The 18,554-nt window shown below is 44.5% G+C and overlaps 1 protein-coding gene and 1 non-coding gene across 11 annotated transcripts in view; both read right to left on the reverse strand.

Moving 5' to 3' along the window:
- Positions 1-150: 150 nt before the first annotated feature.
- Positions 151-18,554, reverse strand: part of PRRC2B (proline rich coiled-coil 2B) — a 51,583-nt gene continuing 33,179 nt past the window's right edge. For 4 of the 10 annotated variants that reach the window (XM_074608664.1, XM_074608663.1, XM_074608666.1 and 1 more), the window contains exons 17-32: positions 17,538-17,737; positions 16,562-16,707; positions 15,164-15,305; positions 14,458-14,540; positions 13,558-13,749; positions 13,224-13,418; positions 12,703-12,789; positions 11,645-11,749; positions 10,806-10,998; positions 9,427-9,524; positions 8,652-8,779; positions 7,543-7,783; positions 5,897-6,073; positions 5,122-5,213; positions 4,419-4,539; positions 151-4,027 (exon numbers count right to left, since the gene is read on the reverse strand). In XM_074608664.1, the coding sequence (XP_074464765.1) occupies positions 3,887-4,027; positions 4,419-4,539; positions 5,122-5,213; positions 5,897-6,073; positions 7,543-7,783; positions 8,652-8,779; positions 9,427-9,524; positions 10,806-10,998; positions 11,645-11,749; positions 12,703-12,789; positions 13,224-13,418; positions 13,558-13,749; positions 14,458-14,540; positions 15,164-15,305; positions 16,562-16,707; positions 17,538-17,737 (2,341 nt within the window). In that variant the 3' untranslated portion in view covers positions 151-3,886. Of the gene's footprint in view, positions 4,028-4,418; positions 4,540-5,121; positions 5,214-5,520; positions 5,613-5,896; positions 6,074-7,542; positions 7,784-8,651; positions 8,780-9,426; positions 9,525-10,805; positions 10,999-11,644; positions 11,750-12,702; positions 12,790-13,223; positions 13,419-13,557; positions 13,750-14,457; positions 14,541-15,163; positions 15,306-16,561; positions 16,708-17,537; positions 17,738-18,554 lie in introns of those variants that run through there. The other 6 variants (XM_074608670.1, XM_074608668.1, XM_074608669.1 and 3 more) reach the window with 6 other exon arrangements.
- Positions 10,464-10,551, reverse strand: LOC141751867 (small nucleolar RNA SNORD62). Its single transcript, XR_012590127.1, has one exon. It is a non-coding gene; the product is annotated as a small nucleolar RNA SNORD62 (small nucleolar RNA).

The following is an 18,554-nucleotide window of genomic DNA, read 5'->3' on the forward strand; positions in this document are numbered from 1 at the left end:
ACCAGTCAGAAGCAAAAGGGAAGGTTAACAAAACGCAACAGAACAAGATCTTGGCATGCAGTGGTGCTCGCCTGAAAGTGAATATAGCAGCCTGCCAAAAGGTGAGACGTAGCAAAAATGCTAGGCTTTTTTTTTTTTTTTTTTAATATATATCTATAAATACACAGGAACCACAGAGCAGCTTGTAGCTTTGCAGCATTCTTGCAAGGAAACCGTTAAATGGAGTGCCTCTGCATGAACACAAACACGTATGCAGTCCAATGGGCTGCAAACACATTCAGAGTTACCGACCGCTGCACGGCTGCCACACGGCAGCGCCAGGAGCGGATTATGGAAGATCAACATTAATACCTGTTTCACTGGTGACTGTGCTGCCTCCACTTGTCATTTAAAAATATACTGGAGCACTCTTTCTTTTTTTCCTTCCTTTTTTATTTCCCTAACCTTTTCTTTTTTTTAATTAAAAGCTAAAAGCAGGGTGGAGAGGAAAGCAGCACTGACTGCAGCTGCTTAGGCCACGAATCACTGCGTGCTAAGAGAACTGATTATACACATGCTTCAGACCTGCAGCTGAACAAAAAGCAGCAAAGTCAGCCTCTGAATATTTCTGCTTCACCCATTGTTGCTGAAAATATGGATTCCACCTCTCCCTCCCACTGCACCTTTCCTAGCAGAAGGAGCCTGCAATTTGGTAGCTGATTTCCAGTCAAAGCAAAAGCAACTCGCAAAGGAATAGATCATTAGGGCCCAACCGTTCAGCAGTGGAGACGTCAAGCAGAATTATCCCCGTATAAACCGTATCCACATTCTATACATCTCCATTCTCCTCTTCCCCAAGCTGAACTAGTATCAGCACCCCTGGCATTTCTGCACCTTGAAGATCAGAGACTACTTTGAGTCAAGAGCACCACAAACTGCACTAGCCTTCTACTAGCTTTAAACAAACAAACAAAAATATAAGCTAGAGAAGAAGGATATTGCACCTAAGAAACCTGGGCTCTAAAACTGCTTTCCATCACACAAAACTCCATTAAGTGAAAGAGAGTCTTGCCAACTGCAGCTGACAGTCACGCAAAGGTGAGGAATGGAATGAAGCTCACATGCATTTCTTGGCCTTTCCTGCACAGAATAATTCAGACATAATATATAAATAGAGCAGTGAAACAATTACTTTTTCACCTAGACCTACAACATCAAATACGTATAAATAAATTCTAGTGTTTTATTCTGTTGGGGGAAGGAACAGAGGGGTTAAAAGAGAAAGAAGGGTGACCTTTTTCAACAGGAAGTAGTTCTGATGGCATTTACACCAGAGGGACTGCAATAACTCTTATCTAGCAATAACCCAGTTTCTCCAACACATGTGACCATTTTAAAGTCATATAGGTGGGAGGAAAGAGGTTAGTGTCTTTGTAAAGCTTAAGTAGTGTGTCTAGGGTAGGAAAGAGATGAGAAGAGGGGGCCTCGGATAAGTCTCTTTAGCCATTACAGTTAGATTCTGGGCTGATATTAACTAGGGCCAGCTGGGCAGAAGGATAATAAAGAAAAACCAGACAATTCTGTTGTTCATGGTATTCCAAGGAAGAAAACAGAAAGGGAGATGGGATGACTTACTGGTGGAGCAATCTTTGGAAAATGTTGGGAGCAGGACTAGCAGATGAGGATGCAGGTCTGGGAGATGTCTGAAGGCCGGGGAAATATTTGTTGCTAAATCTCAAACCCTGTACTTTAAGGAGGACGCTAGAGAGATGCTGGCACACTCTGCTCTGAAGTTAAAAATCCCTAAAACATGAAGAAAAAAAGAGCTTTTATTTTTCTTAAAGTACCATCCTATCCCTTTCCCTTCGGGTTCTCTGCCATGGTCAATGGGGACACCTGTGGAGAGGGGACATTACTATGTCTAAGTTAGTTTAGGTTTCTAAGCTCTTTAAAGCTACTGTATAAAATTCTTATTTATACTTAGCTTAAAACCTCAAAAGCATCCCTAGAAATTTATGAAGGATCTTTCCTAGAAAGGGGGGGGGGGAAGCAAACGAAGAAACAAGAACACCTTTCAGATCCCTTCCCAAATACATTCTTTGTTCAAAATATCTTCTTTGGAACCACCACCAAATGACTTGCTGCCACCTAGCAGACGCAGACGGCACAGCCAGTAGCAAGCTATCATGTCTCACAGAAATGAAGTTTTCTTTCCCTCACTTCAGAGTGACCAGCCTATTTTACATTTTGAAACAGCTAAACAACACAAACCAAGTTAGCTGAAAGTAGCTGAGTATACTTAAGACTACTGTCAGCTGAAGGACTCCAAGCACTTTCAGGAACTTGTAAGTCCATCCTAAAATCTACACACACACGCGCGCACACACACGCACATAAACCAAAACCAAACAACTGAAGAAATAAAACCCCAACCCCCTCCCACTGGGACCTTCCTTTCATAGATCATTGAGTATTGGTAAGAAAGCGTAAGGTGATGACACTGTATACACACTATATGCAACTGCGTCAAAAGTAAAGAATCCTTTGCTGCTCATCTGGGGAAGGAGCGTAAAAGGATGATTCCAAATTGCCTCTGTAACCATGCGCTTCCAACACAAAAAAGGAGGTTCCAAGTGTGCTAAAACAGCTGCTTCGCAGAGGGGCTCCCTTACCAATGCGTTTCTACGCAAATTTTACAAAAGGCCATGACTTAGAGGAACAGAAAGCAAGATCTAGGGAAAAAGGAGAAGAGCAAAGCTTAGGAGAGCAGCCCCAAGGGACAAACACAATATAGAACAAGTCTCAGGAGACACAGAGAATTAGAGCGGCCAAGGTAGGGAGCATAAGAGCATCACAACTACAAAAAGTAGTCCATACAGACCCATTGGCTCTAGCCAACTCTTCTGACCCATGTGTGGTAAGGAGATTTTTTCTTAACAGATTCTACAGTTCGTAAATCTATGATTCACATTTTGTTGTGTGTTTGGCAGTCACTAAAAAATCCCAAACCCACAAACAAAACCAAAACCTAGATCCAGATGGGCTTGCAACAGAAATTTGGTGGGTTTTTTTCCTTAAAACAAAAATGCCACTTTTGGTTGTGCACAGGGCACCCCAAAGCTACAGTTAAAGTGGTGCAAGTTACAAGATTAATCCACTGATCTACTATATACCTTTAGTACACATTTACTTCTAATGCAAGCGCTGCTCCTAGCTTAAAACAAAAACACTGAAAAATTAATGAATGCCATAACCGTCCTGTTTTTTAAAATCAAATAATCCGAAAGGCTAAACCATCTGGGGAAAAAATATACCCAAACTCACTCAATTTAGAAGGGTCAAGATTCTCAACGTAGCGCAGAACCATATATAAAACTAAGCAGAGTTTTGTCAGAACATAACTTTAGCTGAAGGGAATTCTTTTCTGGAAGCAGAAAGAAGGGGGCGGGAAATAAGAGAACATATAAAAGTTCTGCTATAAACAAAGATACAGCTTTTTCGTAAAAACCTCAGCTGCCTTTAAAATGAAAAACCTCAAACTAACCCCTCTCCCCTAGTTGCCACTCTGCTGAGACAGAAGTAGGGAAGGAGAAGGATGGGCTTTGCCAAGTGAACGATCACAGCTACCTGTGGATGGGGCTGGAGGGGTGGGGGGTGGGGGTGGGAAAAATAAAATGGCTCGAGCCACTTAGAAGTCACATGGTTGGTTTGTTTTAAAGCAAGCAGGTCAATGTCATATCCACTGTTTCAAGCTGCTTTGCTGGGAGAGGGGCTTGGATGATGTCACTGTAGTCAGTCAACGTGGGGCAGGGAGTAATCTGGTGAGATTTTCAGGAGATCCAGCGGGCTCCAGTCTAAGCTGCAGTGCCCCTCAGGCAGCAGGACCAGCTGGGCATCAGACGTGCTCCTAGGCCTTGCTTTCCTCCACTTTGACTGCCTGAGGTTTGATCGCTCCTGTGCGCACTGGCTTCATCTGGTTTGTGGAAGCTGTTTCTTGCAGCTTTACTGCTCCCAGGTTGGCTTTATTTTCATCCACCCGCTGCTTTGCCTTTTGACATACAGAAACAAAGCATTAGCTAGCACAGAGACCTCAAGGCAGATATAAAAAACAAACTGTGACCATCATTCATGCAAGACCTCAAACTTGCTCCAAAAATCAGGTATTTCTTCTATTCTGTCACACTTTGCTGTCCTAAAACACCTCATAAAGCGTCTCACAGGTCTGGCAATGCAAATAACCCATAAAAACAACAAACAACAGGTAGTCCTCTAATCTCTCAGTATAACACCCACCCACCCCCACTGCAGGGAAAATAACAGCTCCCACATACAGCTTCAGTACACATGCCTTTCTGCCACCCCTCTTAAGTCCAAGGCACATGCCTGACAGTATAGAAGAGCAGATATGTTGGGTCAAACAAAGCACTGATCTACAGTACCTGCTGTACATAGTGTCCTTGCACAGAGCCCATACTAACTGCTGGTCCAGCCGGCTTCCCGCTTGGGCTGGCAGAGCTAGGCCTGGAAATCGAAGAGTCGACAATATTCATGGAGTAAATTCTACAATGGAATGAGAATCTTATTCATGTGTGAAAGAAAAAAAAGAGAGCAGAAAGCAGCAGTAGACAGGGCATGAGTCTGTGCTGTGCAGACCAGCGGGCTCCCCAGACCAAAAGACAACATATAGATTGGTTAGGAGAAAAAATAAAGTAATTCCACGTCCCAAAAAGCTCAATGACCTGAAGGTTTGGTATCTCTTGACATTAGCACCTCTCATCTTGAGAGGACCATGCTGGAAACTAAAACCTTTATTCAATGTCCCTCAAATTTTCCACCTTAACAAGGAACACTCAAAAGCACAGACCAATTTCAATTTCTCTTTCAGACTCAGTAAACAAATAACTTCATGCACTTCCCACAAGCACAAAGGCCCAAGTCAGATACACACTAGCCCACACCCAAAAATGAAAGCCATGATCATGGATTTTGATACAAGTATTTGGACTACAGTAAGCACATTCTACACATGAAAACCCAAGTGAATCTTGTACAGGGATGATGCGTGCACCATGTCACTGCAGATGGGGAACACTACTTCTTCCCCATTCTGACTACAGAGGCCAAGTTCTGTAAACATTTTACCTGTACGTATGTGGTGCTGGTACAGACCCTCCGGAGGACATATTCTGTTTACCGTCGGAGAAATGAAACCCTTTCATTTCCATTTGGGAGGACTACAGAGAAAAATGAGAGAGAGAGAGTATCGTTGTTGCATTCACAAATCACTCACTACTTCATATAAACACTTAAACCAAATCTTTGCCCTTCTACCCATTAATGGGCACCCGTTAAAAGAAGAAACATTTTTCAGGTGAAGAAAGTGAGGCTTCTAAGTGAGATAATCTGCTTGTATTAAATCAACAAGCCAGCAGCACAAGCAAATACAGAACCTGGAAATTAACTGCTGTGCTCTCTCTCCTCTATTATAGACAAACTTATGATACAAATCCATCAAACCAGACATGACATTAATATACCTACTCAAATGGACAAGCTTCACAACAGTGTGAAATATCTGGGCAGTATTCCAACTGTGTCTGGAGCTCACCACCCCTCAAGCACTCTGGGGAAACCTGTGTAAACATGTAATAAAACTGGAGACTCCAAACTGGATGAAGGCAGGATGTGGCTCCCTGGAAACAGAATGATGACCAGCAGCAAAACCTGAAAAACTGCTGGCCTCCGCTTTGGAGATGAGGGGAAGAGGGCTCCTTCAATTTAACACCAGTCCTTAGCTTTGATATTTAAGGATCCCAAACGAGCCAGTCTCCCCTTTAGCAAGCAAGATCAAGGGGCAGAACTTCAATGCAGGAGGGTTAACGAATGCCAAGACGAGCACACAGGAGTTGATCCTTACCTCCCTGCTGGTAGCAAGAACAGAAGGCTGGGATCCAGGAGGGAGGATTCTTCGGGGAGCTCCTACAGGAAGGTTTTGCCCCTGAGGGAGCTGGATGGACTGTGGTAGAATTAGGGGCTGCTGGCCAGAGCCGTAGCGGGGCAGAGGAAGCTGGGAGCCAGGCACAGGCATTGTTAGCTGTGTGATAAGGACACGCAGTTACTTAATGGCAATAAGAGTCTTGTGTTTGACACGTCATCTCCCAACACCCTGAAAGCACAGCATTGCTAAAGGAAGCTCACAAACAGTGCAGTCTGGCACAGAATAAATGCAAATCAGTGTAACAGAGGGACTTTCACACTGAAACGCATCTTCTGGTAATGCTGTCAATACCCTATCAGCTGGGCTTCTCACATGGCAAATTAACTTAACTGCACTCAAGACACAGGGCCGTTCTCCTTGCCTAGAACCTTCACCCAGTTTCAGTCCTCCTCATGGTCACTGCATGAGCGCGTTTTCTCTTTATATGATGGCAACGTCAGATAGCTCAGTGTCAGGCGTTTTGTTCGCAGCTTTGATACCCAAACCAGAAAGTCTGCTACACATTCATGCCAAAGCATTTTGGGGACTGGAACCTCCAGAGAAAGCGATAGAGACCTCAGCCGTATGTCCTGCAGTGAGCTTCAAACTGATGATGGTAATAATTAAGAGTACTTTAAAAAAAGTGCAGCTCGGGACTCATGAGCCTCCTGTTCCCTCCGATTCATCTGACAGTTCTCACAGTTTGGGAAGTTCTATGATAACACTTTGTAATAAATAAAAAAGATAAATCTAAGGGTGACACAAGAGACCAAGTTACTAGTTTATGACAGATAAAACATTTCTTCAGATATTTAGTTTGCCTCTGTATTTTCCTCAGCTAAGTTACTTTCAGGATTAACTCTTTATTTTTAAGTCAGTCACAATGTAAAAATCCCACTTTAAACAAAAAATAAACCTTAACATGTTGCACAAAATAAATGTAAGATGAGTTTAATGAAAGTATCAAACTTCTCCAGAGACTCAGAACACAGGTCCACACATAACAGCTATGCTCACAGTAGGATTCAGTGTCTTTATCTGAACCATGCTTTACAAAAACTTTTTCACACAATGAAATTCTTGCTACAATGACGCCAAACGGATCAGCACAAGTTGTAAGTAAGGCCTGAATAACAAATGAATTGAGAAGACTTATGAGCTTTTTAGTAAGAGGTCCTAGTTACCCTGGAAGCCAAGTTAAACCTGGAGACAATTGTGATTCGGCTCTCAGAAGAGGTACTTTTAGGACAACTATTGCATCACAGCCTCTTATGCATGAAGCACTGCAAGGTTTGATCTGCACAAAACATGTACATCGAGGGCAAGGACTTCCAAGTTACAACATGACATCTCAGCAGGGACAGACAAGTAATTAGCAAGAATCTCATTAAATAAGGTGCTGCACGTTTGAAACATTGCTCCCCAAGAGAACAGAGCCTCTTGGGGAATTCTTTTGCCTCTTTACAAGGAGCTTAGTTTACACAAACACATGACTCGGCACAAATACTAGTTTCAACCCAGTCTCAGAAACAAGTGGCTGTGAAACAGCCTGGACAAGGGGGTGGCTTGCAAGCCCTGCTCCTAACCTGTGTAAGCTGAGAGTCCATCATCTGGGAAGCTCCCATACCAGCCGCCTGGTTTATCTGGCCTTCATAAACCAGCGTCTGGCTTCCATTCATGGGCTGATAGGGGGACCCAGACTGGGTTTTCACCACCTCCAAGGGCTGCATGCCTGGGAAGGCGGAATACGGAGGCTTCAGAGCAGTGCCTCCCGTCAGGACCATGGTGCTGGGTTGAGACAGACTGGGGTGCATATACACCTGAGACCTGGAGAAGAAAGATACACTCAAGTCATTATGCAGAAAACCTCTGGAGACTATAGACACACACACTCTGCCAAACCATATCAGCAAGCAGTTCTCAGACTCTACTAAATTGACAGCTGAGAGGTAAACTGTGATGCCACTTTCCATTTTAGTTACAGCGGTTTTTACTTCCACTCTTAAGCTCTTACAACCAGCCCCTTGTGTTGTAAAAATATTCAACAGAATGACATTGTGTCATATCCAAAATGTATATATCAATATCCTGCACAATAAGCTCTGGGTTCGTAGTAAGGGAGGATTCAGGTTACCAGAAGTCTGCAGCAGTTTTGCAAAGCAAAAAAGAATAAGAAGTTACATATTCAAACAGCTCTAGCAAAATAAGGGTTTTTTTTTTTAAACCTCAGTGTCTAGGTTTTTGTGGCCTTGAAGGACTATTCTGATCATTCACTCTCATCTCATGCAGGAAAGGGGGTACAGAGTATGATTCCCACAGTCAGCACAACTCTGAAGTGGATGTCTCATTCCTTCAATTCTAGTAAGCAGTTCCTGTAACCAAGTACTGTTGCTGTTAGACTTGTGTTTGATTTCCTAATTTGAATTTGTCAATTTTTTTTCCAAAGTGCAGGTACTTATTCTGTTCTGGTCTTCTGGTTTGTATCTAATAAAAAAAGTTATTTAATTTTGCTATGCAGGTACTCATGCCCCGGGGTACTTATGTGCCCCGATATCTTTGCTCTCCACCTCGGCAACGTTACTAGGGGAAGCAGGATGTCAACAAAGGGGGAAGAGATGGGTGTGGAGTATCTGATCAATGTACATGGCCATCAGGAACAGAAGAGTTCAGACCAGAAGGCAATGGAAGCAGTTACCTGAAGGGCTGTATAGAGCTGTACATCTCCTGGGACTGGGAAACAGGCAGACCACCCCTCAGCCCAAGCTGAGCTTGGGCCTGTAAGGATGTGTGGAGGGAAATGGGAATCTGTTGAGCAGCAGCAGCCTGCAGAAGAAAATAAGATGACTGAGAGGTACAAGAGGAGCCAGAAGCTCTCCCAGGCTGTTAAAAATCCATCAGTTTCCTCCATTAGTCACTCTGCCATGACAATTAGCTGTTCTGCATCTTTACCAAGCCCCTGCATCTTTCGACAGAACAGCAGACACTGGCAGGGGAAGATACTGCATAGACACCCAAGAACGAAGACCAACGCCTGCAAGAGGCATTTGATGGACACATGAGGGGACCAACGTGCTCCACACAGAACAGGCACTGCACTGACAATCCCACCCCTCACTTGCCTGCACTCTTACCTTGAAGGGGCTCTCCCCGACCTTATTAACAACCTATTTACTAAGGCTAGTGAAATTGCTCATCAGTATTGACTGGCTGTGGAATTTACTGAAAGTCACTACCTCATACAGACGCCTCAGCATCTGCTTCAGTTAAGCCCAGTCCAAAAGGGAAAATCCCCCTCAACTCCCTTCAGTTTCACTAACCTGTGACACCCACTGGGAAGGAGCATTCAAGGAACCTAAAGGGAGCCACACCTAAGCTCCTTTGGGCCATCAGAGAAATGAATGACTCCTCATTTCTTAATGCCACCCTGAAGGCTCCTTGAGAAACCACTAGCTAGTTGTACTTTCTCTTACCTGTTGGTAGCTTTGCTGCTGAGGTATTGTCTGAGGGACCAGGCGGGGCTGACTTGCAAACACATGGCCATCCAGATACAGGGGTGGAATATGGTTACCTAAACACCAGAGAAAGCAGGCTGTAAATTCAAGGTACAGGGGAGATACAGACACAGTATGCTGCAGAGACCTGCAGGTCAAGACTATGTCCTACTTCTCACAGTGACCATTTCAGCAAGTCAACACAAACATAGTACCCATTCAAAAGAGCCTGTAAAGCTCATGAGTGCACATACCAAAGCCAGCAGCCCACTTACAGCAGCGGGCTTATTAAGAATTAATCACACCTTTCTGTAAGAGGCTACATGTAAACCCAGATTTTCCAGCTCCACAAAGAGAGACAGATACACTAACAGTTCAGGAACTGGTGTGCTGCACTCCAAACTGTTCCTAAACGCCAGAAACCTGCTCTGCAATCACCTCATCTTTGCAGCTAGGAGGGACAGAAAGCACAAACATGATGTTTGAGACTTTCACTCAAGAGACCATATTCACCCCAAGGGTGGCAACAATTAGAAAGTGCTGTGCTGCTCCTGTGGTTCTATGCAGATCTGATCTGAACCACGGGATTTACAAGCAAAATTGTGTGTGTGTGGGGGAGATCAGCTGACTTGGAACAAACTGTTTTCCAAGTGGAAGCTACTAAGAGTCACTACAGTGGCCAACTCACTATCGCTTCTGCCCAGTGTATTCTACTCCATCCTTGAATTGAGGAGTGAGAAGGACAGCGCATGCACAAGAGGTTCTTCGGGATCCAGGAGTCAGAGAATCCAAATATATTTGCTTTTTCCAAATGCTCTCCTTAATTATACACACTATCTAACATGACTGAGCTTAAGCTTTCCCTCTAACTGAAGGATAGCCACACCTTCCCATCTCCCAGAGTTTTGCAAACTGTAAGCAAGTTTTTATTCTGCACAAAAAGCAGAAGGTGCTCAGAACCTGTGATTTAAATAGCAAAATGAGCAGAGGTATGGTTGATATTGGGACTTTTGAAGTCTCTCAGCCATCGGTTTCTTCACTTCCCTTCTATTCTATTGAGCGCACAGTGAAGGGTAAGCAGGATCTATTGAGACATCACAGAGACTTGCTGCTACTACACAGAGAAAGTCGTCCTTGTGCTAAGTTTATATCAGTCACACTCAAGTAACATTCTCCAAAGCGGGCAGACGGTCCCTTCTTTCTATCTTGCCTCAATTGCTGTTAAGAATCTGTTAGATACCAGCCAGACAGTTACTTTACTTGGAAGCCCTTCTCACCATGCTCTTCGTCTACTAGAATCTGAGGATCCTAGATACCAACCAGACAATGCAAATACTGCTGCTGCAGTTTGCAGGTACCTGGAATAGATGCAGAAGGTGCTACGGACGCCACAGGCATAGGAGGCATAGAAACTCCACCAAAAGAGCTGTAGCTGACACCGTTGGAAGCTCCAACACTGGAAGGAGGCTGGATGCCTGAGCCTGCACCTCCTGGGGAGTTCTGTTCTGGTAAACTAGGAGAGTTTTCCCAAGCTTTACGAGCAGACTCCATCTATGGAAACGAAGGACAATAACTACAGACAGTTCAAATAGGGAGGACAATACTGAAGCCTACAGTTGCTCATCTGTGACCTGTTAGTTGAAATTCAATCTAGTCTAGTCATAGCAGAAAGCCGGCAGGTCTCAGGTCAAGGGGTTTCACACCAATTTCCAATGGGCAAGCATCCTTCACAAACACTCAGTCCCCTTTGGGATTTGCTGAGCTTTTGGGGTGGTGGTGTTTTTTGTTTTGGTTTAGTTTGTTTCTTTTTGTTGTTGCTGTTTGTATGTTTGGGTTCTTTCATTTGTTCTGGGGGCTTTTTGCCCTTTTTTTGTTTTTCTTTTCTTCTTTATACCATCAGGCACCTAGGATCCCTGACCAGCCATCTTACCCAGATACTGAAATAGCAGGAAAGCTCTGCTGCACTTGCTCTGCAATTGGCGAGGACTTCAGCACCCCAGACTGTTGAAACACACGCCCTTCCACCCATGTTAAACAGCATATATGCACAACTTTTACAGAAGCTAATTAAAGATTTAGCAGTACTTAACAGAACACTCTGGGAAAGATCTCTCCATCCTCACTACTCTCTCCATACCCCACTACACGGAGACATGGCATCCACACCTAGGACAAACACGCATGCCAGTTTGCTTACCTTAAGGGTAAGGTCTGCAGTGGGGAAGGACATCGGGTTCAGGCCAATGCACCGCTGGAGGTGATGATCTCTTCGTAGAATGGGAATGGACTGCGTTAATCCTGCCTGAGGGGAGATTCGTAAATGGTGAATACTTTATAAACTCTTCCGAGAATGCCATGAGCTACTAAGGCTGAGAGACTCAGCTGGTAGCTCTAGTAACTACACCTCAAAGGATTTAATCCTCAGTGGTACTGCAGGTGTTAACCATGATCCATTCTGCTGTTGGAGTAAGTGAAGCTTCGGTGATGTGCAATGACAACTTCTATGTTGAGTTACACCAGCTTCCACTTAAGCATCAATTTGACCCAGTAACTTCAATTTGCAGAAGAGTTCCCCCTCCTGTCCCATACTTGGAACCTACCTAAATTTCAGACAAAACTTGTTTCTGAAAGAGCACTTCTGAAAAGAAACACCTTTTAAGACAAACCTCCAAAATCAAACAGCCTACAAACAAAGACATTTCAAAAGCAGCTTTGTGAGTTTTCTCACATTGCCATCCACAGCTGAACCACAAGCTGGGCTTTCAGTGTGGTCGCTCTTTCACATATTATAATGAAATACTCAAATGGCTGGAAGAAGCTAGGAAACCTCCCAAAGGACCTGACTAACAAGTTCTCTGCCTTGCTGTGGCAGATGAGACCTTCTGAGGAAGCCATCAGTCTGGGCCCAAACACACCACTATTTGCATCATGTCCATTACCAGTACTCTTTCGTGTCTCACAGGAGGAGAATGGTGATCTCGGAGATCTGCAATACCTCTTGGTTTACACAGGTCACTGAATGATAATGGAGCTAGTCCCCATGTCATTTCTGAGCTAGTGATGCTCATTCCATCAAGGTACCTTGAGGGCACAGATTTCCATTATGGATTTCAGTCACATGTGCTGCCTAAGCTTTAAGTGTGAAGTCAACTGCAAAGAAATATGCTTGCTCTCTTTGGAAGCATCTGAGGTTTAACTAAGGAGCATTTCCAATTAATCAATGCCAACAAAACAACAAAAACAATAAATACTTACATTACTGGCCAAGGCATCCTGCAATTTGGTGACTGGGTTAGCTGCAGTGCCAGAGGCAGAACCAGGTGGCAAGCTGAAGTCAGAGTCCTGAAAAATCAAAACACACAAAATTCAAATCCAGGGCCAAGGGCCACCCGTCTGCTTCTCATGGTTAATGACTTTAGCCTGAATCATGACACTAGAAACTAAAGATTGTCCTCCAGTAAGCCTTGCTGAAAAGAACAAAAAGACACTTCTCAGCACGCAGCAGCAGGCAAACCCCAGAGGCACACAAAGGCTTAGATGGCCATATTTTTGTCCCTCACCTCTGTTACCACCCCAGCTGGTCCCTAGGATAATATTTCCAAAAGGATATTACACATTTGCCAAGACATCTTGAGTACCCGGTTTGTGTCAGTAACAAAATCTAAGGCAAATCTACAGCCGGAAGCTTCCTCTAAATAATCCTTCTGCCTCAACCCACCTTTCATATCTCAACAAGCTCAAATCACCAAGAAGATAAAATTAAATTCAATCCTCACTTTAGGATTTACTCCAAATTCAATGGGTGGCACAGGAAGTACAGAATCCACGTGAATTTCCACCCCGTTAACAGGGGGAATATTCCCTTCCAGCCGTTCCGTTCCCTCCGAACCCTTTCTGTTTTTCAGGGAGCGTTCGTTGCCGATTGGTCCAGGCTTGTGTTCCTTGTTCTGTCCTGAGCCTTGATCTGAATCCTTAACAGGAAAGCAGAGAGGCTGAGACACAAAGACTGAATAACCCAATCTCAAGCCTTAAAAACGCTATCAAGAACAGCACAACCACTTCACAAGATCTCTCACTATGTGCTCTGGCTTGGCTGCAAATCCAGATTACCTTTTTATCAGATTGCTTCTGCACTTGCTCCTTCTGGCAGTCAGGCTTTGGGTCGACCAGGCCAGCCCCATTCATCTCCTCTGGTTTGAGGGTGCCATATGGAGAACTGCGCTGAGAGGAGGTAGCGGAGGATTCCCGAGACTCCGCGCTCAAGTCAATGCCACTATCCCCCTGGCTGCCTTTAAAACCCTGCTATGCAAAGCACGAAATGTGTTAAAGCCCCGGACTCCGACCCAGCTCCACAAAGGAGGAAAAAAAATCCCAGAAAACAGCAAGACCATGTCCCCTTTTCAAATCGCATTCTTGGTTAACTGCAAAGGAGTTGGGCCTGACCTGCAGCATCCCTGGGCTGCTGCTTCAGCTCTACACAACTCTGAGACAGGTTAACCAGTGCACCAACCACACCATGGCTTTAGAATAAGGAAAAAGTGTCCCACACAGCAACCAGGCTGAGATTGCCAACCTCATTTCACTTGTGACCCAAACCAGATTTGAATGCTGGTCCCCAGAGGTGAAGCATTCAGGAACCTCCTCCGCCCTCCCTGCATTAAGGCTACAGCTACACACTGCTCACAGGCATCAGGCACACAAACATGACCTATGGGATTCCACCATCCTCAACCACACTCTGCGTCCAGGTCGGAGCATAACCCTGGAATAGCTCTAGCAGACAGTTACTCCAGATTTATACCCACATGTAACACCAAGCAGCGCTTGGCTCCCTAGGTCAAGATTTGAGCAGCATCAAGCTAAAAGATCAGAATTGCAAAGAGACAGTTTAAAATTGCACAAGCAGAGCTGAGAGTCGCTAGGCACAGATGGAGCAATGAGAAGCATAAGCCACCTATGTTAATATTTTATACACACAATACCTGAAATGGCATACTGGGTGCCACTTACCTCAGTGGTGCTAGATTCAGTACCATTGAAGGTATTTACAGGCTTGCTCCAGGAGTCACTGCCAGGAGACTGAACGGAAAGAGCTGGAAGACAACAGAGAGCAGGGTGCTTAGAACACAACTGTGAGCACATCTTGTATGCTGTGCATGTTACACTATTAACTTTCCATTTCTAGACTTGAGATAGGACATTTTCACCATTGCAGAAAGCTAGTGTTGCCTAATCAGCTGAGACACGATACAACAGAGAGAACACAGGGTATGGAGAGCGAGAATAGAGAGCAGCGAAGAGATTTCTTTGGGAACATGAAAACAACAGGAGAAAGAAAGGGCAGAGATAGAAATGAGGGAAGTACTAGCTATTCAGTGCTAGACGATGAGAAAACAGAGGAAGGCAAAATAAGAAAATGGCTGAAGTAGATCCAGCCCAACAGGCTAGAAAATGCTATACAGTAGGATCTCAATGTTACACAAAGACTCAAGAAATAGATTAGGAGACTGACATGGTCAACAACAGGAGGCGGCTGATTGAACAGTGTAGCTTTGAACAGATGTTACTCCAGATGCCTGCTAGCTCCCCTCCCACTTACAGCATCAACCAAGAGAAGGTTGTCTCCTCTTAAGCACGGACACCCTGTCCTTCCTGCACACACCAGAGGATTCCCTAGCTCTGCAAAACACTTCGGAACAGACAGACCCAAACTCACCTGGACTGTTGCTCTCCCAGATCTCTGTGCCCAGGCTGTTTCCAGACACTGTTACATCACTTTGCTCCAAGCACAAGCCGTTCTGCTTCTTAGCAAATCGAGGAGGAATGCGAGACTGAAGGACACGGGCCTTAGCTGGTGCCTGAGAGAGAAAAGGCACAGGCTGTAAGACCTGTCACTGCACTGGGGTAACACGGCCTGTTCCTGGCAAGTTCAAACACTGGATTTCTACATGGTGTAATGTGAGAAGCCCCTAACTCATGTAACAGAACCATACAAAGTAATTCCGACTGCCCCCCCGGTCTTTTTTTTTTTAATGGACCCTGTGGCTACAGGGAGATTCCCCCAGTCAGTGAAAAAAGCTGCCTTCAGCAGCATCAGGTTTTTGTCTTTTGGGGAGTTGAGAGGATAGGATACAAAGCAAAGCAAAATTAACACTACAACAGACTTGCTCTGCTTAATTCCTCTCTTTTACTCCAGCTACAGCAAAATCAATTAATAATTTCACAATACAGAGATGGCTCTTTCACAGAGCCAAGATCTGAACAGAAAGAGAAGCACATACCTGCAACTGCAAGACCTTTCCCACTGCACGTTCTCACATTGTCTTCAGCTGAATTTTAAATATGCCAAGCAACCAGGCTTTTATAACTTTGCTTGTGAGACTCTCTGAACCAACCACAAGCTCTCCTTGTCAGGAAGCATTTCCAAACAAAGCTTTTCATTTGCATTTAGTCCTCCAGATTTCACTAAGTCTCCCTTCACGTCAAAATATTCTCGTATCCCCCTAGAATTTGCAGTCTTCCCAATATGTGTAGATAAATGCACCCTTCTTAAACATTACTTAACTAAGCTATCGACACTGCAGTCTTAAATCTTTTCTTGTAAATCAACTCCTTTATCCTGTTACGAACATTAAATTGTCAGCGCTTCTTCCAGTTTGTTAAATGCTTTCTGGTCAGGTGCCCAGACACAAACATGACACCTCCGGCAAGGAAGCTACCACACCCTGCTCTACCAATAACCCGTTGTTGACACAGCAAGGGCACAGAGGTCCTCCACTGCTCACGCTGCCCAATATCCCACCAACTACAGCCAACCACTTGGCTTAGCGAGCCCAGTTGCTTTGGATGAGGATTGCTTTAGAAAACCCTCCTTAACTCACAAGTAACAATTCTGCTAGAAAACAAGAACAGTCAGAAATTTAACCATCCATCCTTTTCAAACCAATGGCCCCTGCCCATCAAAGCCAAAATGTGTTTCCTGGGCGTAATACAGGATTTATCCTGCTTTGGCCAACTGCATGTTTTTCTGATTATCCACTTCTGGGGGCCTGTTCCTCTGGCTGCACTCCAAATAGCTTATCATGTTAAGATTTTTCTGCCTCCCACTCCTCACCTGAGCAGCCTGTTCCTTCTTCCTTCGCTCCTCTTCCAGCAGACGACGCTGCTTTTTAGTAAGAACCTCAATGAAGCCTTCACCTGCCAAAGAACCTACTTCATTCTCTTCCGCTGTGTTCGACACCCGATTATCGATGATGGTACCTGAACAAAGCATATACCAGGAAGAAACTGTGCATATGTGAACGCATATAAAGCTTTATAATTGCACTAATTTAAAGAATGCATTCCAAATGGGATCCATGCTACAGGCAAACCAGTTCAGCCGGCAGCACTGCACCTAAGCTTTGAAAACTAAGCCAGGGTAGTCTGTTGACATGTACCAGTCACTTTATCCTGCAGAGCTTTGCTCTCCTCTGCCTCAATATAAGCATGCTCCAGCTGGGAGAGCTTAGGAACATGAGCTGTGTGGTAACTCGGGTAACTTTGGGTATAGTATCAGTTGAAACAAACCTCACACCTTTCCAAATGCTACTACTAAGGACAAAGCAGGTACAAGTACTTTTGAAAACATACCCATCACCTCTGGATGTAAAACCTCAGTCCTACAAATGTCAAAAAGCTGAGCTGGCCTAATGCCAGCGGTTTCAGACTCATTTCTTGCCTTCTTGCCATGAGCTCAGGCTCAAATTCACCACTCCGGATGCTCTTTCAACTTCCTTTGTGCCACATAAGGTATTTTGGGCTTGAAATTTAACACTTCAGAAATATGGAAAAATCTTACTTTCTCCCTAAAACCAAATTTTCTATAGAAGAGACATTAGAGAGACTGCCAGATCTGGCTGATAGTTTGCATTTAAAATTTAAAGCCATCTTTGTCTTCCCTGTTTAGATACACTTCAGTTTCTTGCTTGTGTGGGAAATGGAAAATAATCTAACCTGATAGTTAACATTATACTGGATTGAATGAGCCTTGCTCGAAGTTGTCACAATGTACTATCCCTTTTAAAAAACAAATGAACTAAGGCACTCACTTCCGTAGCTCAGTTCAAACTGTGACAAGGCCTCTCCCTTCTCGCTTGCTCTCTGCGCAGTGGATTTGGGCTCCTTCTCTGTCTTTTTACCTGGCCCCTCAGCACTCTCCGAGTTGCCATGGGAAGCCCTATCCAAGCTGTAAATGGAGTGGCTGCTCCCACCACTGGCGTTGCCAAGGCCCCCTCCTTCTTCTGGAGATCTACGAGGAAAGAAGGGAAAGGAATTAGATTTGTCACTAGAAGATGAGTAAAAGTAGCAAGAAGAAAACATATGGGCTGTGTTTTCTTTGCCAGGTTTCTAATCACATCTCATCCTTCCCTAGCTTTTGCTCAACTGAAGCAGACATTAAATTCTGAGCACAAAACCCATTACAAGGATGTTACTGGGCAAGTGGGATGGAAACAGAACAATACCTGTACTCATGAGTCAACCAACATGCTGCCCCCGCAACAATATATTACCCTAGCTTGTCCCCACAGGGAGAGCTCTGTGCTTCTATACAGTGTCTCCTACCCTCCTATGACTCTGCTCTAACAGATCCCCTGCCCCTCCTTGCAATTAACACGCATTTATTCACAAGCGCCAGGTGAGGGGAAAGGAGACGGCGAGAGCCTGACGACATTGAGAAAATAAAAAGAGTTCTATTTTGTTTCTCCCGTGGTTTTTTTGCTCCTTTGACCACCATCCACCAATAGCTCCCCAGCATGCAACTCACAAGACAGACAGGTTGCGGGGGGAAGCTTCCCCCTTCCTTTACTTTCCCTTTCTACCTGCATGCATCTTTCCATACATCAGCTCTCCTCTCCTTTAATTCCACATAAACTACTACTACTTACTACATCAAGGAATTGGGGGACATGGGTCATAAGAGGACAGAAAAAAAAACCGAACAAGTTGGCTATTTCTCAGTGCTTTAAACCCAATACAAAAAGACCCTTTTTTCTTCTTTGCCTGTTAGAGGATAACAAGGAAGCTGTCAAACTGGCCCAGAACCAAGGCCCACCTAACCCAGCACC

This window comes from Larus michahellis, chromosome 15 (genome assembly GCF_964199755.1).
Source record: "Larus michahellis chromosome 15, bLarMic1.1, whole genome shotgun sequence".
NCBI classification, from domain to species: Eukaryota; Metazoa; Chordata; class Aves; order Charadriiformes; family Laridae; genus Larus; species Larus michahellis.